This window comes from Cicer arietinum, chromosome 7 (genome assembly GCF_000331145.2).
Source record: "Cicer arietinum cultivar CDC Frontier isolate Library 1 chromosome 7, Cicar.CDCFrontier_v2.0, whole genome shotgun sequence".
Lineage (NCBI taxonomy): Eukaryota > Viridiplantae > Streptophyta > Magnoliopsida > Fabales > Fabaceae > Cicer > Cicer arietinum.
This window is the reverse complement of record NC_021166.2, coordinates 9,034,320-9,055,535: the sequence shown is the minus strand read 5'-3', so window position 1 is coordinate 9,055,535 and position 21,216 is coordinate 9,034,320. Positions and strand designations below refer to the sequence as shown.

Sequence of the window (21,216 nt, the reverse complement as noted above, 5' to 3'; positions counted from 1 at the left end):
ATATATATATATATATATATATATATATATATATATATATATATATATATATATATATATATATATATATATATATTTTCTCAGAAAAAAATGAGAAAGAAATTTGAAAAAGCCTTTACTTTAGTAACAGAAGGAAAGGCTTGTTGGTTTAGAGGTAATACAGAGGAGTGTATTACAAGTTTGTCTCAATTTATAATTATATTGGTAAGTATATTTTTTTTTTCTTCTTTTTCTTTCAAATATTTATCCATTATTATTTGTAAAGTAACATAGATTATGTTAATTAACAAAGCACTGCGTATTATTCAACAGAAGGAAATCAATTCAATTTCTAATCTAACATGTGAGGCATATTGCCTCCGTGGATTTTGTCGCAACCAAACTCAGCCTTCTTCAAAGATATATAATATTTATATTTAAAAGTTTGTTTTATAAACATAACTATTTCAATGTTGAGAATATAGAGGAAATTAATTCTTAATTAATTTCTTTTAGGTTGAAGTATATTGTTTTTTTTATTTAGTTTCCGTAAAAACAATTGTTTTTAATTTTGATAAATATAACAATTTTTATTTTTCGCCCATATAGTTTTATTTTAATTAGTCTATGCAAAATTTATTTTATTGAAATGGGTATATGTGATGTTTTCTTTCTCCTAACTGTTTGAAATTGTATTAATAATTTTTTTTTGTTGAGTTGTACATTAAGCAGCAAATCTTAAAAGATTTTAAGGCAGCTGTGGATATGTGACACACAATTTATAATATTGATAATTCTAAAGAGCAGAAATCTGAATTCTCAATGGATACTATGATGCTTCTTGTCTGTGTTATAGACTTATCGCATCGGAAGGTATGCTTTTCTTTTTAGTAATATTGATTTCTATAATTATTAAATAAAATTTACGATGATTTTGATTATATGATATTTTTTCAGGGTTTTGTTGATATTTTAAAAGATGCATACCAAATTGTGCTTAAAATTTTTAAATTGAAGAACATTTCAATTACCGAGCCATTACTTTGCCAAACTAGAAGGCTCAACTACGCATTATGTGTTTCCTCTGTTCATGAGACATTTTTTGAGGTTGTGGAGATGACAAATTTACATGATTGGAAAGATGCTCTTAGAGCCAATCCATCTATATTGAAATTATTTCTTCATAATTTTTATCTCCCAGTGGTAGGCTCGCGTGAAACTAAAATAAATTCTGAAACATATTCGATACTAACCGATATTCAAAACATTTCGAAAGAGTTTGAAATAGAATTTGATTTGACTTCCAAAAAAGTAAGTATATGTGATATATTAGTAAAATTTATTGGACTCTTATATTTTCTTCAAATTCATATATGATGACTTTATCAATTTTTCTTTGATTAGATAACAACAAAAGCCATTAATTCTATTTTTGCTGCCGGGGATTTCAACCCAGACATAAGCAAAAGGCTTATTGCAAATGGCGAGATACACAAGGTAATTAACAATAATTTTCATTTAAATTCTTATGGCAAGCGATACTTTAACTTCACACAGTACTACTTGTTTTCATATATATATATATATATATATACACACGATTATGAGGATCAATGTTCTTTTTGAGGTTATGGGGATCAAATTTCAACTAGTATATGGTTTGTTTTCTTTTTTTAAACTAAAATTGATTGGTCATTTTATTTTAGGTGTCATGTTTTTAGCTAACAAGTGTAGTTGGACACCATTGAGCTTATATGAAAAATAAGAATGTAAAAAAAATATAATATATTTAGACTTAGTTTCCTTCTCATTATCTAGTTGTTTTTATGAGATCATTTGCTACCTATTTATACAAGTAGACTTTAAAAAAACTTAAGCATTTGCTATCTATTTATACAAACAAACTTAAATCATTTAAAAGTAAAGTATTATTAAAATAATTTAAACATCAAAATTTTTAAGGAGTTATACGCCTACAATGGCATAAGCATAAGTTAAGTGAGGCTTTTTCTCTCCATCAAGTTATTAGTTATCGTTTTCTACTTGTATTATCTCTTATAATTTTAAGTTCTACAAATAAATCTAATTCATCAATATCTTTGAGTTGTCCTTGTATTTTAAATAACATTTAAGGTTAATGCAATTTTCTTTTCATTTTTTATTAACCAATGATAAATTTATCTATAGCTCCATTTTGTGATTCAATAAAAGTTTAAATTTTTTTCGTTGTTGTTGTAATTTTGCATAGTCTTATTCATATTTTCGAGTTGACATTTATATATATATGAAAATAGAAGCAACAAAATTAAAAATAAATATTATAATATAAGAACTTGATCGACAATATATTATTTGAAATAAATATTTATTCTAATTTATGCTCCAGCCAAATAAAAATGGTTGATCATGCTACAATTAAAGTATAATATATTATTGGACTTCTGAATAATATAAAAATTAAACTAAAAAAAAATTGATAAGACATAAAACAAGAGATTTACGTGTCTCTTTCTCAGAACGACTTTTTGCATTACTTTTTGAAATATTTAAATATAATTAAAGGACTCTGTAAAAAAAATTACACCGACTAAATTCATAAAAAGAATTGTGAGAAATAGTATGTTTGCATTTACTTTTGCTAGTGACAAAAATGACTCTAACTTAATTTATCATGTAAGAGTGGTTTGCCTCAAAAATAGATTGTAATTTTTTTTTTTTTGTAAAATGGGTTCTATCTTAACAATTTTTAATATAAATTAAAGTATATCTTGAATCACTTTTAGAAATTTTTTAACTCTAACTACTACAAATACAAATATTGTCTCTTATAAATAAATTTAATTGTCATCTTTATTTTTATGATTAAATTATAATTTAAATGATGTTAGTTTGATGAAAATAAAAAAAAATATGTATTTTATTTTAAATCGACATCAATCAAGTTCCTGTTTTATTCATAAAAACAAGAAAATTTCTGATAGTTTTTAAATATTGGTTCACGATAGACAATTTATAAAGGTGATTAAAAGTAAAACTCATTTTCTATCTTAAAAAAAAAATAGTAAACTTTTTTCGTCAAACATAATTTTTTAATTTTTACGCTTAAATATACAATTGGTCCTTACAATTACTCTATTTTTATTTTTCCACAGTTTTTTATTTATTTTTGTCTTTGTAAATTTTTGTTTTTATCCTTGCTCTTTTTGTTTTAGTCTATATAAGTTAGTTTTAATTGGAACAAATCACTGCAATAAATATAATATTTAATTTTAATCTTTCAATTATTATAAATGTAAAGAATTGCAAAGATCAATTTAAAAAAAAAAACTAATTTTTTTTAAAAAAGAAAAATTTACAAAGAAATAAAGATACGTACATGAATTGAAAAAAAACATATTTAACTAATTGCATAGACCAATTATATTTAAACCTAGTTTTTAACTTATTGTTAGATGCCTTATTACCTAAATATCAAAATATTAATTATATTATTTACATTAAAATCCCTTTATCCAAAATCAACACATAAAATGTAAAAAAAAGAATGGTGTAGAACATACAAGATGGGAAGCACGAATGATGATAACAAAATACTCTGCTATGTAAAATTGTACTCATGAATTGCAAAAAGCAACGGTCATGTGTGAACGGATATCAGGGGACAATACATTGTACGTGTCACGTGACAAGTCTGATATTCATTTATCCGTACGCACCACCTTCCTCCCAACGGTCATATTTCACCGACATCCAACAACGGTCATATATTCCCTCGTCTATTCACCGTTAGATCTTTATCAAATGGCTTAGAATCACACCGTTGTTCCTTTTCCTTTTACAAAAGCATGCCGTCATCTTATTTTCCATGTTGGTAAATCAACCCACTCGTAGGCCCATAACAAAAAACCTATACACAATGATGGAGACATCCCTTCAATGAACATCAACAATATCATCCACCAACAACAGCAACAACAACAAGAGAATGGAGGGAAGCTATAGTTCTATTGTTTAAGTGTTTTTCTTTTGGGTAAGTAAGTAAGTAAGTGAGTGCACGCAACAAAAACAAAAACGGTTGTAACTAACTTAATGCAAAACCAATTGCAAATGCAAATTTAGAGAGGTTGGGTTTTGTAACGGCTTTTGCGTTGCATGCGGTAATTGGTTGCAAATTGCAATGACGAAGTTGTTCAACGTTTCCACTGCAGCTACTAATATGGGTTTCAATATTTCTCAGGAATTCTTCTTCTTCTTCTTCTTCAGCCACAAATTCCAAGGTGTATGTTTCTATTTCTCTTCCCTTTTTTCTTATTCTTCTTAGCTTCACAACAACAACACACCGATATCCAATGAACTTTGTTTGAATCTTTTTGGAATCCGATGATCTTTTTTTGTTTGTGAGCTAGGTTGTTGTTTTGATTTGTTAATCTCAAAATTCTTTCATTCTTTTCTGCATATAATAACTTCATATTCTTTTATTGTTATATAATTATTACTATTACTGCCACTCACAATTACATTCACATTCACAATTCACAGTAACAGATTCAATTCATTCATATATAGGAACACTTTTGTTTGAATTTGTAAAGAAAGAAAAAACAATACAGTTTGATTGGATTTGTTTTTGGAATTTATACATTCATCGGATTCCTTTTTTTTAATCGGACATTATTGAAATTGAAACAATTTTTTCACACACACACATAGATTGTTGTCATCACACACTGCATTTTCTCTCCTCTAACATACACATGTAAATTGAGTTTTAGGGGAAACAAAAACAAAACCAAAATTTCTTCCACATTTGATCAAAGTTATTACTAGAAAGAGAGAGAGTAAAATGTGAGGATAGCAAATGCTTGTCTTCTTTTTAAAAACTTAATTGATCTAGAATTTTAATTTGTGAGAAAATAAGAGTCATTCAATCGAGTATAGTAACACAAAATTTAACAAGTTAAATTAGTAGGAAAGAGTCAATTTCAAATATCACCTTATCAAATGCAAGTCCTTTCACACATATTTTATAGATTTACTTCAAATGCAAATTTCAAATGACAATATTTTAACAAACACAGATACATAAATCAAAGTTCTTATTAAAGTAAACTGAGTCGTTGTAGTTCTACATCTTCTCTTCCTCTTACTATTTGAATATTGAAGGAACCAATAACACGTTAATGTGCTTTGTGAAAATGTACCCCTTGTTCATATACTCTAACAATGTTAGATCCCAATCTATTACATCAAAATTTCGGTTGTGAAATGCAAATACATTATAATTACAGATCAAAGAGATAGACCTGCATTTGCAAAGCACTACAAAATATTTATTAGAAACCAGAAATTAGGGTCCTATACTACTCGTTTTTTTTAATTGTTATAAATTTTCACCGTTACTCTTTACTTATTATTTGATTTATTTATGAATTAATCAGGTTCAAACGATGAAACTGAAGGCATCACAAAGGGAAATTGCTGAATATATTAAGAATAGTTGATGTTTGTTGCCTCTGGTGTTGTGTGATAGGCAATTATTAGTAGTACTTCGTTGTAGGAAGAATTCCTTTAAAAATATGAGAATATTCTTTTTCAAAAAAGTCAAATTGAGTTTTAACTTCTATCTATAAAAATAATGGGCGGTTAAACACAAAATAGGTTTTTAATTCTAATATAACCAACAAATAAAATGGTAACCGACACTACTAGTAAAAGGAAAACAACTTTACCTTGGTGACAAATTTTATACTTCCCTCACCTCAATTTGAACTATGAACCATCCTTATTAAGATTGAAGCTTCCATAGAAATTGAAATAAATCAAAATACCTCAATTTTATACTTCCCACATTTTTATCTTCTATTTAATGTATTTTGTTTTATATTATTAATATAATTATTGTAGCATAAGTTGAGACACTGACCTATAATGTTGTGGATAGTTCCTACCATTGTCAAACTCAAATGTAACTAAATCTTAGATTGGATGCGACTCTCATATTCTCACAATCAAAACTCTAGATCAAGTGAGTTTGTTTGTTTAAAAAGAGGTAAACATTTGCTCACGGGTGGTCACATGTTTCACTAGCTCCGTGATGGTAACATTGTCCCATTCATTATTGCATATAATAGCATCATTTTTTGCTTTGGCATTGCATTGATAGGCTCATTTACATGTAGTATCTCTTTTGTCTTTATTTTACTTGATAGACCATTTTACGTGCAAAGAGTGCTCATAACATTTGAAATACTGTTCAAAGAGATTTTTATTGATAATTTAGATGATTCAACAAATTCATCTAATTTCTCTCATTTTGTAACCCTAACCTCCCGCGAGAAAGATCAAAATCATCTCTACCTCGACACTTCTTCATGGAACAAGGTATTTATTCAATTCCTCTCTCTCTCATACACACAACAACAATAACACTCAATCTCCTTTAACACTTGCATTCTGCAATTGCAATTGTAGCACATGAACCCTAACCGCAGTTAAAGAAGTGAATGAAGTCATGGAAAGACAAGTGGAAGACTCCCTCTCGATTTTTCCTCATTAAGCGATTCTTATTGTAGTCACTGCAACACTTTCATCATAAGTTCAAACTCGTCAATGTTGGAGCCAGTGCAGGTCCTATGGGAGTACCAGGTGAGTTTGATCTGTAATTATAATGTATTTGCCTTTCGCAACCGAAATTGTGTTTATAGTTCGATTGAGTCCATTGTGATATGTGATTTAATGCAATAGATTGAATTTAACATTGTTAGAGTATATGAATAAGCTATGCGTTTTCATGGAGCACATTGATGATGGTGTTATTGATTCCTCCAATATTCAAATTGTAAGAGGAAGAGCATAGGTAGAACTATTTTAATAAGAATTTTAATTTGTGTATCCAATGTGTTTGTTAAAATGGTGATAAAGTGGAGACATCTGACTTGTCAAGCGATACAAGGACACTTCTTCTGAATGTTATGGACTTATGCAATTGAAAGTATGGTTTTCTTTTCGAATTGAAATAGGAAATTGCTGAAAAAATAGAGTGGAAGACAAGAATAAAAAGCGAAATATTTTATTGACCACTAACTCTATGATTTTAGCCCAACATATATTAAAAGCATCTTAAGTTTTAATTAAATTAGTTTCTCATGTGTTTACAGTACAATTCTTTTGACTAATATTGTTTTTTTTCCATAAAATTTATAATGATTTTGATTCCATCATATTTTTTCAGGTTTTTATTAATCTAAAAAAAACACATACCATATATACCATGTTTCGCTTAAAATTTTAAATCGAAGAATATTCCAATTACACAGTTATTGCCATTGTTATGTGAGACTCGAAGGTTAAATCATGTCTTATATGTTTCTAGATTTAAGATTAGTTGTGAGTATTGAAAAATTAGATAATTGGAAAGATGATTTCAGCCAATGCATTCTTCATGGAAAGAATTTCTTCATAATCTTTACTTCCCATTAGTTGAATCGTGTGATACAAAATTGTTTAAAGTATCTTCTTTACCTAAGGATGTTTAGAAAACAAATTATGATCTATTTCCATAAAAGTAAGTGATTTTAAGATAAAGTTTACTGAGTTATTATATTATGTTTTCTTCAAATTTATATTATGATTTTTCTAATTTTTACTTGACTAACTAACAATAGAAAACATTCATTCTCATTGTTGGATATCTCAATCTTGAGATAAGTAAAAGACTTATGGCAACTGACGAGTTACACGAGGTAAGTTGCAACAATTGTGATTTCAATATTTTGAGGTTATGGAGATCAAATTTCAGTTAAAATGACCTCATATACGTTTTTGAACTGAAATTTGATTTCCATAACCTCGAAATCACAATTGTTACAAGTTACTCTCTATAAACTCTCTAGTTACTACAAATCTTCTACCTATCTCAAGATTGAGATTTCCAACAACAAACTAAAAATGAATGTTTTTTGTTGTTAGCTAGTCAAGTAAAAATCATAATATGAATTTGAAAAAAATATAGTAACTCAATAAACTTTATCTTAGAATCATAATTTGTGTCTAACTCTTTTGGATTTTCTTGAACATCCTTAGTCAAGAAAGATACTTCAAAATTCAATTTTGTATTTTGTGGTCCATATAATGGGAAGTAAAAGTAATGAAAAGATTCTTTCAATAAAGATGTATTGGCCCCAAAGACATATTTCCGATCATCTAATTTTTTAATACCCATAACCTCAACTAATCTGTCATCAATGATAAAAACACACAAGACATGATTTAAACTGAGTCTCATAGAGTAATGACATCCATTGTGTAATTGAAATATTCTTCAATTTAAAATTAAAATTTTAAGGGCTACATGGTATATGCTGCTTTTGAGAGATTGATAAAACCTCGAAAAAATATCATGGAATCAAAATCATTATAAATTTTATTGAAAAGAGACGTGCTATAAACACATGAGACATTGATTTAATAAAACTTGAAATTATAGAGATAGTGGTCAATCAAATATTTCGCTTTTTATTCTTACATTCATCTCTGGTAATTTTTCAGCAATTTCCGATTCGAAAAGAAAATCATACATTTAATTGTGATAAGTCCATAACACGTAGGAAAAAAAGTGTCATTGTATCGCTTAACAAACATATTGGATACACAAATCAAAATTCCTATTAAAATAAATTGAGTCGTTGAAGTTCTACATCTGATCTTCCTCTTACAATTTGAATATTGCAGGAACCAATAACACCATCAATGTGCTTTTCGAGAACGGATAGCTTGTTAATGGGCTGTGAGAGTGGTTCATATTCAGTGTGTACTCTCATTACATATCTTTTGGCTTGTTCTCTGTTTCCTATATGTGTGTTATTATCGCTGCAACTAGATTTACAAGAGTTATATATTCAACGCCATGTGGGAAGGTCGATGCAAACATGCAAAAAGTTCATCTTGAGAACATTTGTACGGGATTACAACACGACCACATATCCGTACCTCTCTTACTCCCATGTTGGAGGCCAACACAATATGTTTTGGTCTTCAGACTCCCATGTTGGGGGCGAACAAAATATGTTTTGGTCTCCCGACCATGATTTCTAAAAGAAACAATGTGAATTCACAAGTACAACAAGCTCAGAAAGTTAACGATAGATATATAAATAGTATACACCATATTATTTTTGAAAGGGGCAAAACTATGTAGTCGAGAAAGACTACCATGTAGTCGAGAGACTACATAGTTATGCCTCTTTCAAAAATAACATGTGTATAATATCTATATATATATAATTTCTAATATTAGCTTGAGTTAAACTTTATGCGCTTGTTGAACTTATTAGACTTAATATTGTTTATGCGATAAATCATCGTTGGAATACATATTGTGTTTTTCCCCAACATGGGAAGAAGAGAAGTGCGAATATGTGGCATAAGAGCTCCTATTGTAATTCTGATTATGTGCTCACAAACATTGGTCAAGCTCTTCGCAGGAATCGATCTTTCCACGTCTTGAAGATAACTCTTGTAAGTCTAGTTGCAACAACAGCGATTACATATCCCACAGATTGGAAACACTGAATGGAGAAGCTGTGTAATGGGAGTACACAATGTAGTATAGCTCCCTTCTAAAGCATACGCACCACTCCCATTAGAATTGCATCACGACACTTCTCTAGCTTATCAGTCTCATGGAATGAATTGTGTCCTTGTGAAGACACTCTTAAAAAATTGAACCTGCAAGAAGAAATTATCAAATAAAAAATTTCTATTTACTTTTGTAAAAAAAAAAAAAAAGAAAGAGAATCTAAGAGTCGTTGAAAAATAAAATTCATATTAATTCAAGAGTATATTAGAAATAATATCATTAAATAGAATACAATAAAAGTAGTTAAATTTATTTATATATAAGATCACTATATTCATGTATTTATTTTATTTATATTTAAGACCATACAGTATTTAATCCAGGGTTCCAGCACAGAAGACACGTCCAACTCACTTGGGTAATAGTTGTTCTTTCTTCATATTAAAACATTCTAGCACATAGCACATAAGACACATCCAACTCACTTTGATAAGAGTTGTTCTTTCTTTATATTAAAACAAAATCACAGATGATATATAGCTAAAGCCTAAAGCAATATTCTCATAGTTGTGCAGGCGTGTTTCCAAAGCCACAAAGTACATCCAAATCATGACGCTATACTCACTCCATATAGAAGATCAATTTAGTTCTCCTCATTCAAATGCTAAAGTATGGTTGTTAATCTCAAGAATTTGTGTTGATACCGAATCTGTTGTGATGTTATTGTCATTGAATGTCATCGTGAAAGGTATTATAGATGAAGTTGATTTGAGTCATTATACATTAACAAAAGATGAGATTTCATCCAAAGAATAATATGAGATTTTAGAGTGGAGTTGCCCTTAGAATGATTATACAGTGGTTGGATGACATAGCATCATCTTTTCAAGCAGTAGTCAAAGAAAATTATCGGGCACATTATTCCTTAAAGAAGAAAATTGATCTTGATAAACGTTTTGTGAACTGATTAAGGTGCACTCCCTCTATCGTGTATACTTTACCTCTTTTCTTCGTGATTGAATAGATGAAAAAATTTGCATCTTAAATGCTCGAAATTTAAAATAACATTTGTGTTTAATGACATTATTAACTTGGTAGAAGGAAATAGTTTGATATTTCAAGAATTTAATTATTATTTTTCCTTGTATAATTACTTGTACAATTACTGTATCCTATCAAAAAAATTGAAGATTTGTGGTTTGGCCCATGGAGATGCATCTTTTTGGGGAATTATTAAATTGCAAAAAGATTGACTCGATACTTCAAAGGGTTGTAAATCATATAAGAAATGATTGCAACTTGAAGAGCTTTTGAAATTTTCCTTGCCTGCTACAACACTCGGTTTCAAAGGTGTGCTTAGAGAAGCCTTGTTACATAGCTGGAGTGGGCTATGTTGCCAAAACCCAGAGTGCCATACTCCGAAATGCACTTGATAAGAGTGCATATAAAGCCGCAGAAGAAATTTAGAGATTTCAACCTGGATGTGAACAGAAAACCTGTAATTCTTGTTTTAGATTTTGAGGTTCAGGTAAATAATTCATCTTTTTATGCTTTAACATATAGTCTATTGTGCTTTTAGTATATTTTTATTGTCGGTTTATAGTCTATCAATCTTTTGTTAATGTATAATGACTCAAATCAACTTCATCTATAATAGGTGTTGAAGAAATTATAAGGTTATGTTTCACATATATATCTATATATATAGTAGAAATGGAGCTATATATATATCTTTCACGATGACATTCAATGACAATAACATCACAACAGATTCGGTATCAACACAAATTCTTGAGATTAACAACCATACTTTAGCATTTGAATGAGGAGAACTAACTTGATCTTCTATATGGAGTGAGTATAGCGTCATGATTTGGATGTACTTTGTGGCTTTGGAAACACGCCTGCACAACTATGAGAATATTGCTTTAGGCTTTAGCTATATATCATCTGTGATTTTGTTTTAATATAAAGAAAGAACAACTCTTATCAAAGTGAGTTGGATGTGTGCTATGTGCTAGAATGTTTTAATATGAAGAAAGAACAACTATTACCCAAGTGAGTTGGACGTGTCTTCTGTGCTGGAACCCTGGATTAAATACATGTATTGTATGGTCTTAAATATAAATAAAATAAATACATGAATATAGTGATCTTATATATAAATAAATTTAACTACTTTTATTGTATTCTATTTAATGATATTATTTCTAATATACTCTTGAATTAATATGAATTTTATTTTTCAACGACTCTTAGATCCTCTTTCTTTTTTTTTTTTACAAAAGTAAATAGAAATTTTTTATTTGATAATTTCTTCTTGCAGGTTCAATTTTTTAAGAGTGTCTTCACAAGGACACAATTCATTCCATGGTATGAGACTGATAAGCTAGAGAAGTGTCGTGATGCAATTCTAATGGGAGTGGTGCATATGCTTTAGAATGGAGCTATACTACATTGTGTACTCCCATTACACAGCTTCTCCATTCAGTGTTTCCAATCTGTGGGATATATAATCGCTGTTGTTGCAACTAGACTTACAAGAGTTATCTTCAAGACGTGGAAAGATCGATTCCTGCGAAGAGCTTGACCAATGTTTGTGAGCACATAATCAGAATTACAATAGGAGCTCTTATGCCACATATTCGCACTTCTCTTCTTCCCATGTTGGGGAAAAACACAATATGTATTCCAACGATGATTTATCGCAGAAACAATGTTAAGTCTAATAAGTTCAACAAGCGCATAAAGTTTAACTCAAGCTAATATTAGAAATTATATATATATAGATATTATACACATGTTATTTTTGAAAGAGGCATAACTATGTAGAGACTACATGGTAGTCTTTCTCGACTACATAGTTTTGCCCCTTTCAAAAATAATATGGTGTATACTATTTATATATCTATCGTTAACTTTCTGAGTTTGTTGTACTTGTGAATTCACATTGTTTCTTTTAGAAATCATGGTCGGGAGACCAAAACATATTTTGTTCGCCCCCAACATGGGAGTCTGAAGACCAAAACATATTGTGTTGGCCTCCAACATGGGAGTAAGAGAGGTACGGATATGTGGTCGTGTTGTAATCCCGTACAAATGTTCTCAAGATGAGCTTTTTGCATGTTTGCATCGACCTTCCCACATGGCGTTGAATATATAACTCTTGTAAATCTAGTTGCAGCGATAATAACACACATACAGGAAACAGAGAACAAGCCAAAAGATATGTAATGAGAGTACACACTGAATATGAACCACTCTCACAGCCCATTAACAAGCTATACGTTCTCGAAAAGCACATTGATGGTGTTATTGGTTCCTGCAATATTCAAATTGTAAGAGGAAGATCAGATGTAGAACTTCAACGACTCAATTTATTTTAATGTATAACAAGTTCTAATGTCATGCGACAGATGCTGTCATGGGAAAAAATTTGCATTCTAGTGTCCGAATAAATTTACTGAATACCTTCCGTTAGTAGCATCTTTGTTAATCTTGATAGAAAGAGTTTTTGTTCTATAGATACTTTTGATGTTTTTTTATCTAATAATTCAATATAAATCGAAATATAACTTTTATTACTATTATATACACAGGAAACTGAAGTTATTTAAATATGAAAAAGTTGAGGTAATATGTTTGAAGAATATAAATGGAGAAATATTAGAAACCGATTTACTAAAAAAAATTTATGTATTCCATTTTGTTACTTTATAGTGTTACTATATACGGTAAGAGTTCCATTTTTTAAGAGTTTGTTTTCACACGGACACAGTTCATTCCATGGTATGCGATGGAGAAGCTAGAGAAGTCTTGTGCTGCAATTTTAGCGTGCTGCATATGCGTTAGAAGGGAGTTATACTCTACTCCCTTTACATATCTCTTGGCTGGTTCTCTGTTTCTAATACGTGAGATGTTATCGTGATTGTTGCAACTAGACTTGGGTCCTAGCATTAGAACTTGTGAGCACGGGATTACAAGAAGAGCTCTTATGCCACATATATGTACCTCTCTTCCTCTCATGCTGGGCCCAACACAATATGTTTCATTCTATTGAATTTATCGGAGAAACAACGTTAAGTGCAGAAAGTTCAACTCATACTAATATTATTATTATTATTATTATTATTATTATTATTATTATTATTATTATTATTATTAATAGAGAGAGAGAGTATATATACACCATGCTATTTTTGAAAAGGGTGTACCTATGTGGAGAGACTACATAATTATGTTATTTTCAAAAATAACATGGTGTATACTATTTATATAGAATATTAACATGAGTTGAACTTTATCCGTTTGTTGGAACTTGTGAGACTTCACATTGTTGTTCTGAGAAATCATGACCGAAACATACTGTTGGCCCCGAGGAAGAGATGTACGAATACGTGACATAAGAGCTCTTAGTGTAATTATGTGCTCACTGTCGAGCTCTTTACATTTTGGGAATATACTTTCCCACATGTTAAAGATAACTCTCGTAAGTCTAGTTACAACAATAGCGTTAACATCTAGAAACAATGGAGAACCACTAAAAAAATAGGTAACGAGAATACACATTGAAGTCTATCTCATTTCTAACGCGCACCACTCTCACAACCCATTAGAATTGCAGCACGACAACGACAGATACTGTTTCTCCAAGACATAAGTCAATTGATCCAATGTGGACAAACTACATATAACTCCATGTTAAATATTAGTAAATTAAACGGTTTCTAATATTTTTCCATTTATATTCTTATAAGTTCAAACATATAAAGTATCTCAACTTTAACAAATTTAAATAACTTCATTGTTTTCTTGTGCATGTCATAGTAATTAGGGTTATCTTTCGATTCATCTGGAGTAGATAAAAAACATTAAAAAGATCTATCGAACAAAAGCTTATTCTCTCAATATTAACACACATGAAGGTATTCAATAACTTTCTTTTCCCATAAAAGATGTGTCGCATAACATTAGAATGTGTTATTGAAACCCAACAATATCAAAAACACATAGGCTACATGTTACAACACAAATACATTATGGTTATATAACACGTGTATATCATAACAAGCAAGGAAAAAAATGAATTCTTTACCTGAATCTAAGAATTACAAATTGAAATCTATAACTTTCTTCTATAAATATTTACATTTGGGCGAGAGAGTCTAGCATGTAAGTAACATTCTTAAAATTATTAGCTTTTCATTATATTGATATAATCATATAGGTATTAGAGGACTTCGTACATCACATTTGTACAGATTCGTTTTTTTTCTTCTTTCATTTGGAGTTACTTACCTGTTTGAAACAGTTTTACTTGTTTAGTTTTTGAAATCAATTTTGAAAAACTGTTTTCAAGAAATAAAAACAAAAATATATGTTTGAAAATCTTATTTTTAAAAATTATTTTAGAGATAAAAAAATGATAAAATGATAAAAATATATGTTTTACTTGTATATTATAGTCACTTTGTTTTATTTTATTTTATTTTATGTTTTCGCTCTGTTTAAGTATGTATGGATAAGCAATTTCTGCTTTCTTGTCTGCTTTGGATTGCAGTCCTGATGATACTCCTTGGGATGGAGGTGAGTCAGTTCCTTACCGAAGCTACTATCTGTAAACAATTGTCATACTGGTGTCAATTAGGTTATTTAGCCGTTTTGTGGATTACAAAAGCTTTTTTAATGATTTTGTTATATTAGTTTTTTGGAGGTTTTCTATTATATTAATTGAACTTGTTTTTCAATGGTATTAGAATTATGTTGCAAACAACGTTGTAGTCCTTCCATCCTCTAAAAGAGTTTAGGTTCTCTTGATAGGTATATATAGGAAATCTCAAAATTGAGTTTTTTTTTTCTTTCTTTCTAGAACTGTCATATAGTTTCCGTATTTAGGTTTGATGCTATTTTATGACTCTCTCTCTGTTTGTTTTTCAATATTAGTTTTAACTTGGCTATTATGTTTTCTTGAATACTCTACCTGTTAGAGACTGTATTTACATACACTCTCTTGAAATATGTACTTCCGTCAGACTATTATGCTAAATTAATTTTTCCCATCTAACCATGTTGTACATTTGTTTTATGAAGTTAAATGAAAAGTGGGTGCTTTTGTTCAAGTAGTCTTGATGTATATGTTTGGATGTGATATTTTCTGTTTGGTTTTTTATTATCATAGCATTAGATATGTTTACATAACTACATGTCTATATATTTGAGTTATTCAGGCACGTTTAAGTTGACCCTTCAATTTACTGAGGATTATCCAAACAAGCCGCCCACTGTACGATTTGTCTCCCGAATGTTTCACCCAAACAGTAAGTTTTAGGTCGAAAATACTAAACTTCTTATCCATTAGTTAAGTGTCCCCCAACTAATGTAATTGCTACTGTGGACAGTTTATGCAGATGGAAGTATTTGTCTGGATATATTGCAAAACCAGTGGAGTCCTATATATGATGTAGCTGCTATACTCACTTCTATTCAAGTATCATCTAATAAAGTGTAATCAATAATATATTATGATTATCAAATCCTGAATTGGAAGTGATACTTTCAATTGTGAGTCATAAACCATTATTAACCATATTGAATTGTAAGTTCTGCACAATGAAAAAGTAACTAGATATATTTATAGACCTACAGATTATGTTTAGTGTTCAATTTGATGATTTTAAACTATGTATTAACAAAATAAATTAATCATTAAGTCTCATAATTCACAAGTCAGAGCATAAGCAGAGCAGTGATATAGCCAAATGAGATGCACATGAAGTGAGTGAGTGACTTTCTGAAGCCCTTGTTTTGAAATGAGCCCCTTTTTTCTTCAATCCCTTTTACATTGAACAATTTAAGCCTATACTACCTTCCAATTACTTCGATGAAAATTGGTGAACAAAATCAAAAAAGAAAGTAATGCTTTTTGTTTAGCTGTGAAATCCATATCAGTGATATTGATTTGCAGTAGTCATGCATATATACTATGATTCGCAGCTATTTGTGGATTTATATATGATATATGAATTGTTGGATTGCCAACTCATTTCAAATCATGCAATTTGAATCGTTCAAATTTAACCAATATGCCACAATTCTTTTCATATTCTGTGTATTTTGCAATAGAAGAAAACAAGCACGTATATTTACATAGTTAGCCTTACCTAGAGGATTTGGCCTCAGCAACACTTTGAACCGATTTAATACAAAGTCCAGTGCCTCTGCAAAGTCCACTTTGAACACTTTCTACCTTTTGTTTATTTAATTGTTATCTATTTTATTGCACCACCCTTCATAATAACTGGTCGTTTTCTGTTTGCTTACTCATCTCCTCGGTCATTTGTGATGCTAACATAGCTTTTCCTCCTTTCTTCATTGTTTCTACTTTTTAGTCAATTTATAGGGTATGCAATTCTGAACTTTAGTTCTTGAAAGTTTTATCATGGTCTTCTCTTTGCAGAACTCAAGACATTTCTGTTTTATTTTACCAGCTCTCAATTTTTAATGATTCTTATTTTAATGACTTTTGAGTTTAGCTTTCAAATTGAGAATGCCCTTTGTGTAGCATACTTATTTTCTTATCTTTTTTGTTTGTGGTTGCTAAGGCTAATAAGAGTTTTTTTAAGTCTGCTATGCAAACGGATTGCACTGCTGCTTTCATATGGTGTATTTTAGGAGGATTTCAAATTGTCCTGTTTTGTAGACTTCTCTTTCTGAATCAATTCTTTTTATGGTTCTCCTACTTTTGCTTAAGAGGAGGTTTTACGACTGTTGTTGAGGGGATGTAAAGGACTGGACGGTGGACTAAATGAAACTTGAAAGTATAGGCTCATTAAATTCTGGAAATTGAACCTGCTATGAGGTGTTTCCCAAAAAATTGTGTAATGTGTGCTGATAGGCCATGCATCATTGGCAGATATATCAGTTCTCTTACTTGCCTATTTTATTTTGAATATGTAATGTGAAATATAGCATCGTATGCACAAGGCTTGAATGTTTTCCTTTGCGGGGTCATGTTCCCAATGCACCCTTGATGCAAGAGTGTGATGTGGACCATTCAATGTGGATCAAATAATATTGAACTTTATTTTTTGCCATTTTTCAATGACATGCAATAACTCAGCTTCTAGGGTGGTTGATTTGTCATAATATTTCTGTGCATGTCCTAATTACCATCTTTCTGATTGCACTCTTTGGCATCTCATTATTGTATTTGGAAGTTTCCGAGGAACTTTTTCCCCCATATTACTTAATAGAATACTCTCCTTGAAATTTTTAAATTGATTTGCCTGTGTCAGCATGTTAAGATTATTTTCTATAATGTTATCTTCCTTTTTTGCAGTCATTGCTTTGTGATCCCAACCCAAATTCACCTGCAAACTCTGAAGCTGCTCGAATGTTCAGTGAGAACAAGCGTGAGTACAATCGAAGAGTGAGGGAAATTGTGGAGCAAAGTTGGACAGCCGACTAAGCTCATCTCGATATGCTCGCTGGCCTGTGAAGGCATGAATTAGATTGCATTGCTACCTATGATTCATGCAAAGTCACCAAAATCTGTCGTCCGTATTCCTTGTTTTGAATATTAGCTTCATATTATCTTTATTTCATGGTAGTTTATGCATCGTCCATGTCAGTCTATGTAATATAAAATTAAAATTCTGTCAACTTGCATCGGGTTGTTGTCAACACGGTTCAATGTATAAGTTGTAGACTTGTAATCATCTGAATTGGCCATGATCACAAGGATTTATTAAACCAGGTTCAATTATGATTACATTGTATAATTTCCCCCATTCAATGTTCGATTGACTTTTGCTACCAGTATTACTATACTAGTTTGACGTACATGTTTATTAAGTATTTAGTTGTACGGATAGTGGATATATTTTTTTCTAAACGAAAAATATTAAGCTATATTGCGTCAAAATGCAATTCAAAACATTCGGTAGTGATACAGAAGCATGTGGCCGTACCTGCTGGTTTCTCATGAATTTATTAATCGTAGATGGCCGGATTAATGTCGTTGATAAAGGAGTTAAATATTCACTAAATATATTTGTATGGTATTGCTCAATTGCCCATCACCAATATCCTTAAGTTGTAACTTTGTAGTTGTATCTCAATATTTTTACCATTTGTATAGAAGAAAAAAAAATCACCGTATATCTCTATAAAAAGTTTAAAACTATAAATTAAATATAATTTAATTTCACTTTTGACCATTCAAATATAGCGCGCAAAAACTACATATTATTTATTTATTTAATTATTTCACATAAATTAAAAAAATATAATAAAAAATAATTCTACCAAATTATTTTATAAATTGATTGATTTTAATAATCATAAGTGATTAGTGAATAATCAATAAATGAGAATGATGAATATAATATTAATTAGAAAGTAAAATTAGTATTAAAAAATTAAAGTTATATTAGAAACTAAAAACAAAAGTTTTCTTGAGATAATTTTGTTTTCAAATGCCACAATTATTATAAAACGAAAATATATTATTTAATTTTTTTATTTTTAGATTTTTTTTAAAAGTAATTAAGTTTGTGTCCAAATACTTGTCATCGTGTCTAAATTCATGCCCTTCCTCTCTTTGAACGATTAAATGTTTATGTCATTATGTGTCATCTTTTCTGACATGTCATTATTGTTTTATTTATGTTTACAATTTTGCTTCCCACACCCCTCAAATTACTTCCCACACCCTCAATTTTTTTTAAAACCCAAAATACCCAAACTACCCTTCCATCTATATTCACTTTAACCACTCATCTTCTAACTTCATCATCTTCATCTTCTATAACCTAATACTTTCATCTTCATCTTCATTAACCTAATACATTCATCCTTCATCCTCAATCATCTACTTTCTTGAATCAAGTAATCAATCAATCTTCAATAATCTTCAACACCATCTTCAATCACTTCAAGCATCTCTTCAATCAAGTAAGTGTTTTCGTTTTCGTTTTCGTTTCCTGGGTTTAACTGTCTGGGTTTTGAATTTTCATGAATGGGTTTTGAATGTTCATCAATGATTCTGAGTTTGATGGTGTTTTCTGAGTTTTGAATGTTCAAATACGTGAAGTGAAATCAAGTACGTGAACTCAGATCACGTAGGTGAATTCACGTAGGCTGATGGAGTTCACGTACGTGAACTCAGATCACGTAGGTAGACGTGAACTCAGTTAACGTAGTCTGATGGAGTTCACGTACGTGAACTCAGATCACATAGGTGGACGTGAACTCAGTTAACGTAGGCTGATGGAGTTCACGTACGCGAACTCAGTTCACGTAGGTGATGGAGTTCACGTACGTGAACACAGTTCACGTAGGTTGCTGAAGTTCACGTACGTGAACTCAGTTCACGTATGAGTTTATGCTTGCCCCTGTTGTGGTTTATGTTATATTGCTATGTTGTTTTGATAATGATTATGATTTGTTTATGCAGAAATGGTGCGCACAATGTTTACTGATAGAGAGGGTCGTATTATACTCGACCAATGGACTAATAGAGAGGGTCGTGTTAGACCAACCGCTTCTGCACGGGCTCACCGTGCTCAGCGTGAATTGCGTGGACAGCGAAGATTACGGAATCAACAAGTAGAACATGCGCAACCAGAACATGGGGCAAGCAGAAGAGGCCCAAGCGGATGAGGCCCAACCTGAAGAAGTCCAAGCGGATGAGGCCCAGCCTGAAGAGGTCCAAGCAGATGAGGCCCAACCTGAAGCAGATGACGGATATCCTGGTGGTCCGGTTGACAGGTATGTCCTAAAGACATACGGGGATCATGTTGCGACACGACTATGGGACGGCGTGGTAAATTTCTGAATCAAATTAAATATTAAATATTTGCTTAATGTGTTTGAACTTATATTTGTTTGGTTAATTTATTTCAGGATCGTGGAGAGTTAAGGGTTTTTAGCAATGGCAAAAAATTAAAAGAAGCTGTCATTGAAAATCAAGAGGTTGAGGAACTTGTTAAAAGTTCTGGTTTATATACATTGCTAAAATGCAGTTATGAGATGATTGACAAAGGTCTAATTTCTGCCTTTGTCGAGAGATGGCATCGCGACACCAATAGCTTTCATCTTCCAATTGGGGAGATGACCATTACTTTGGACGATGTCTCTTCGCTGCTGCATATACCCATCATCGGTGCACTCTTCAGCGTTAATATATTTAACAAGGATGACGCTGCAGAGTTGTTGGGTGAGCTTCTTGGGGTGAGTCTGGCTGCTGCATATGCTGAGTTTAACTTGACGCGGACAACCACTGTTCGGTACAGTTGGTTGCTTGACGTATACCATCAGCGATGTGCTGATCAGCATTGGCAGATGGCTGCGAGGGCATTTCTTTTATTTTTGGTGGGTTGCACCTTGTTCAGCGACAAGAGTGCCTTCGCAGTGAGTGTTGCCTACCTTGAATGTTTCAGAGACCTCAACTCATACGGGGGATATGCATGGGGTATTGTTGTGCTTGCTTACCTATACGACAATCTTCGAGAAGCGAGTATGCATCAGACTAGAACAGTATCAGGGTATCTGACACTATTACAGGTATTTGCGCTTGCTTTCCTAGTTTGATTTAGTTCCTGGTTTATTGCTTTAACCTTTCTTGAATATCTTATGGTATATGTGCAGGCGCTGGTGTA

General features: G+C 31.0%; 1 protein-coding gene and 1 long non-coding RNA gene across 3 annotated transcripts; both read left to right on the top strand.

Annotated features, from left to right (window-relative positions):
- Positions 1-3,776: 3,776 nt before the first annotated feature.
- On the top strand, positions 3,777-11,814 carry LOC105852480 (uncharacterized). 2 transcript variants are annotated; one of them, XR_003474269.2, is made up of 5 exons: positions 3,777-6,360; positions 6,451-6,624; positions 9,928-9,974; positions 10,124-11,084; positions 11,214-11,814. It is a non-coding gene; the product is annotated as an uncharacterized lncRNA (long non-coding RNA). The 2 variants fall into 2 exon arrangements; XR_001144358.3 differs by lacking the exons at positions 9,928-9,974; positions 10,124-11,084; positions 11,214-11,814 and adding an exon at positions 8,710-9,908 and having other exon boundaries at positions 3,786-6,360.
- A 3,267-nt stretch (positions 11,815-15,081) lies between these two features.
- LOC101503995 (ubiquitin-conjugating enzyme E2 2-like) lies at positions 15,082-18,326 on the top strand (the record flags this gene model as incomplete). The annotated part of the gene is made up of 4 exons (XM_027336976.2): positions 15,082-15,142; positions 15,784-15,873; positions 15,955-16,043; positions 17,895-18,326. Coding segments are annotated over 4 exons (369 nt in total), but the record flags the coding sequence as incomplete, so codon positions are not given.
- Between the last annotated feature and the right edge of the window lie 2,890 nt (positions 18,327-21,216).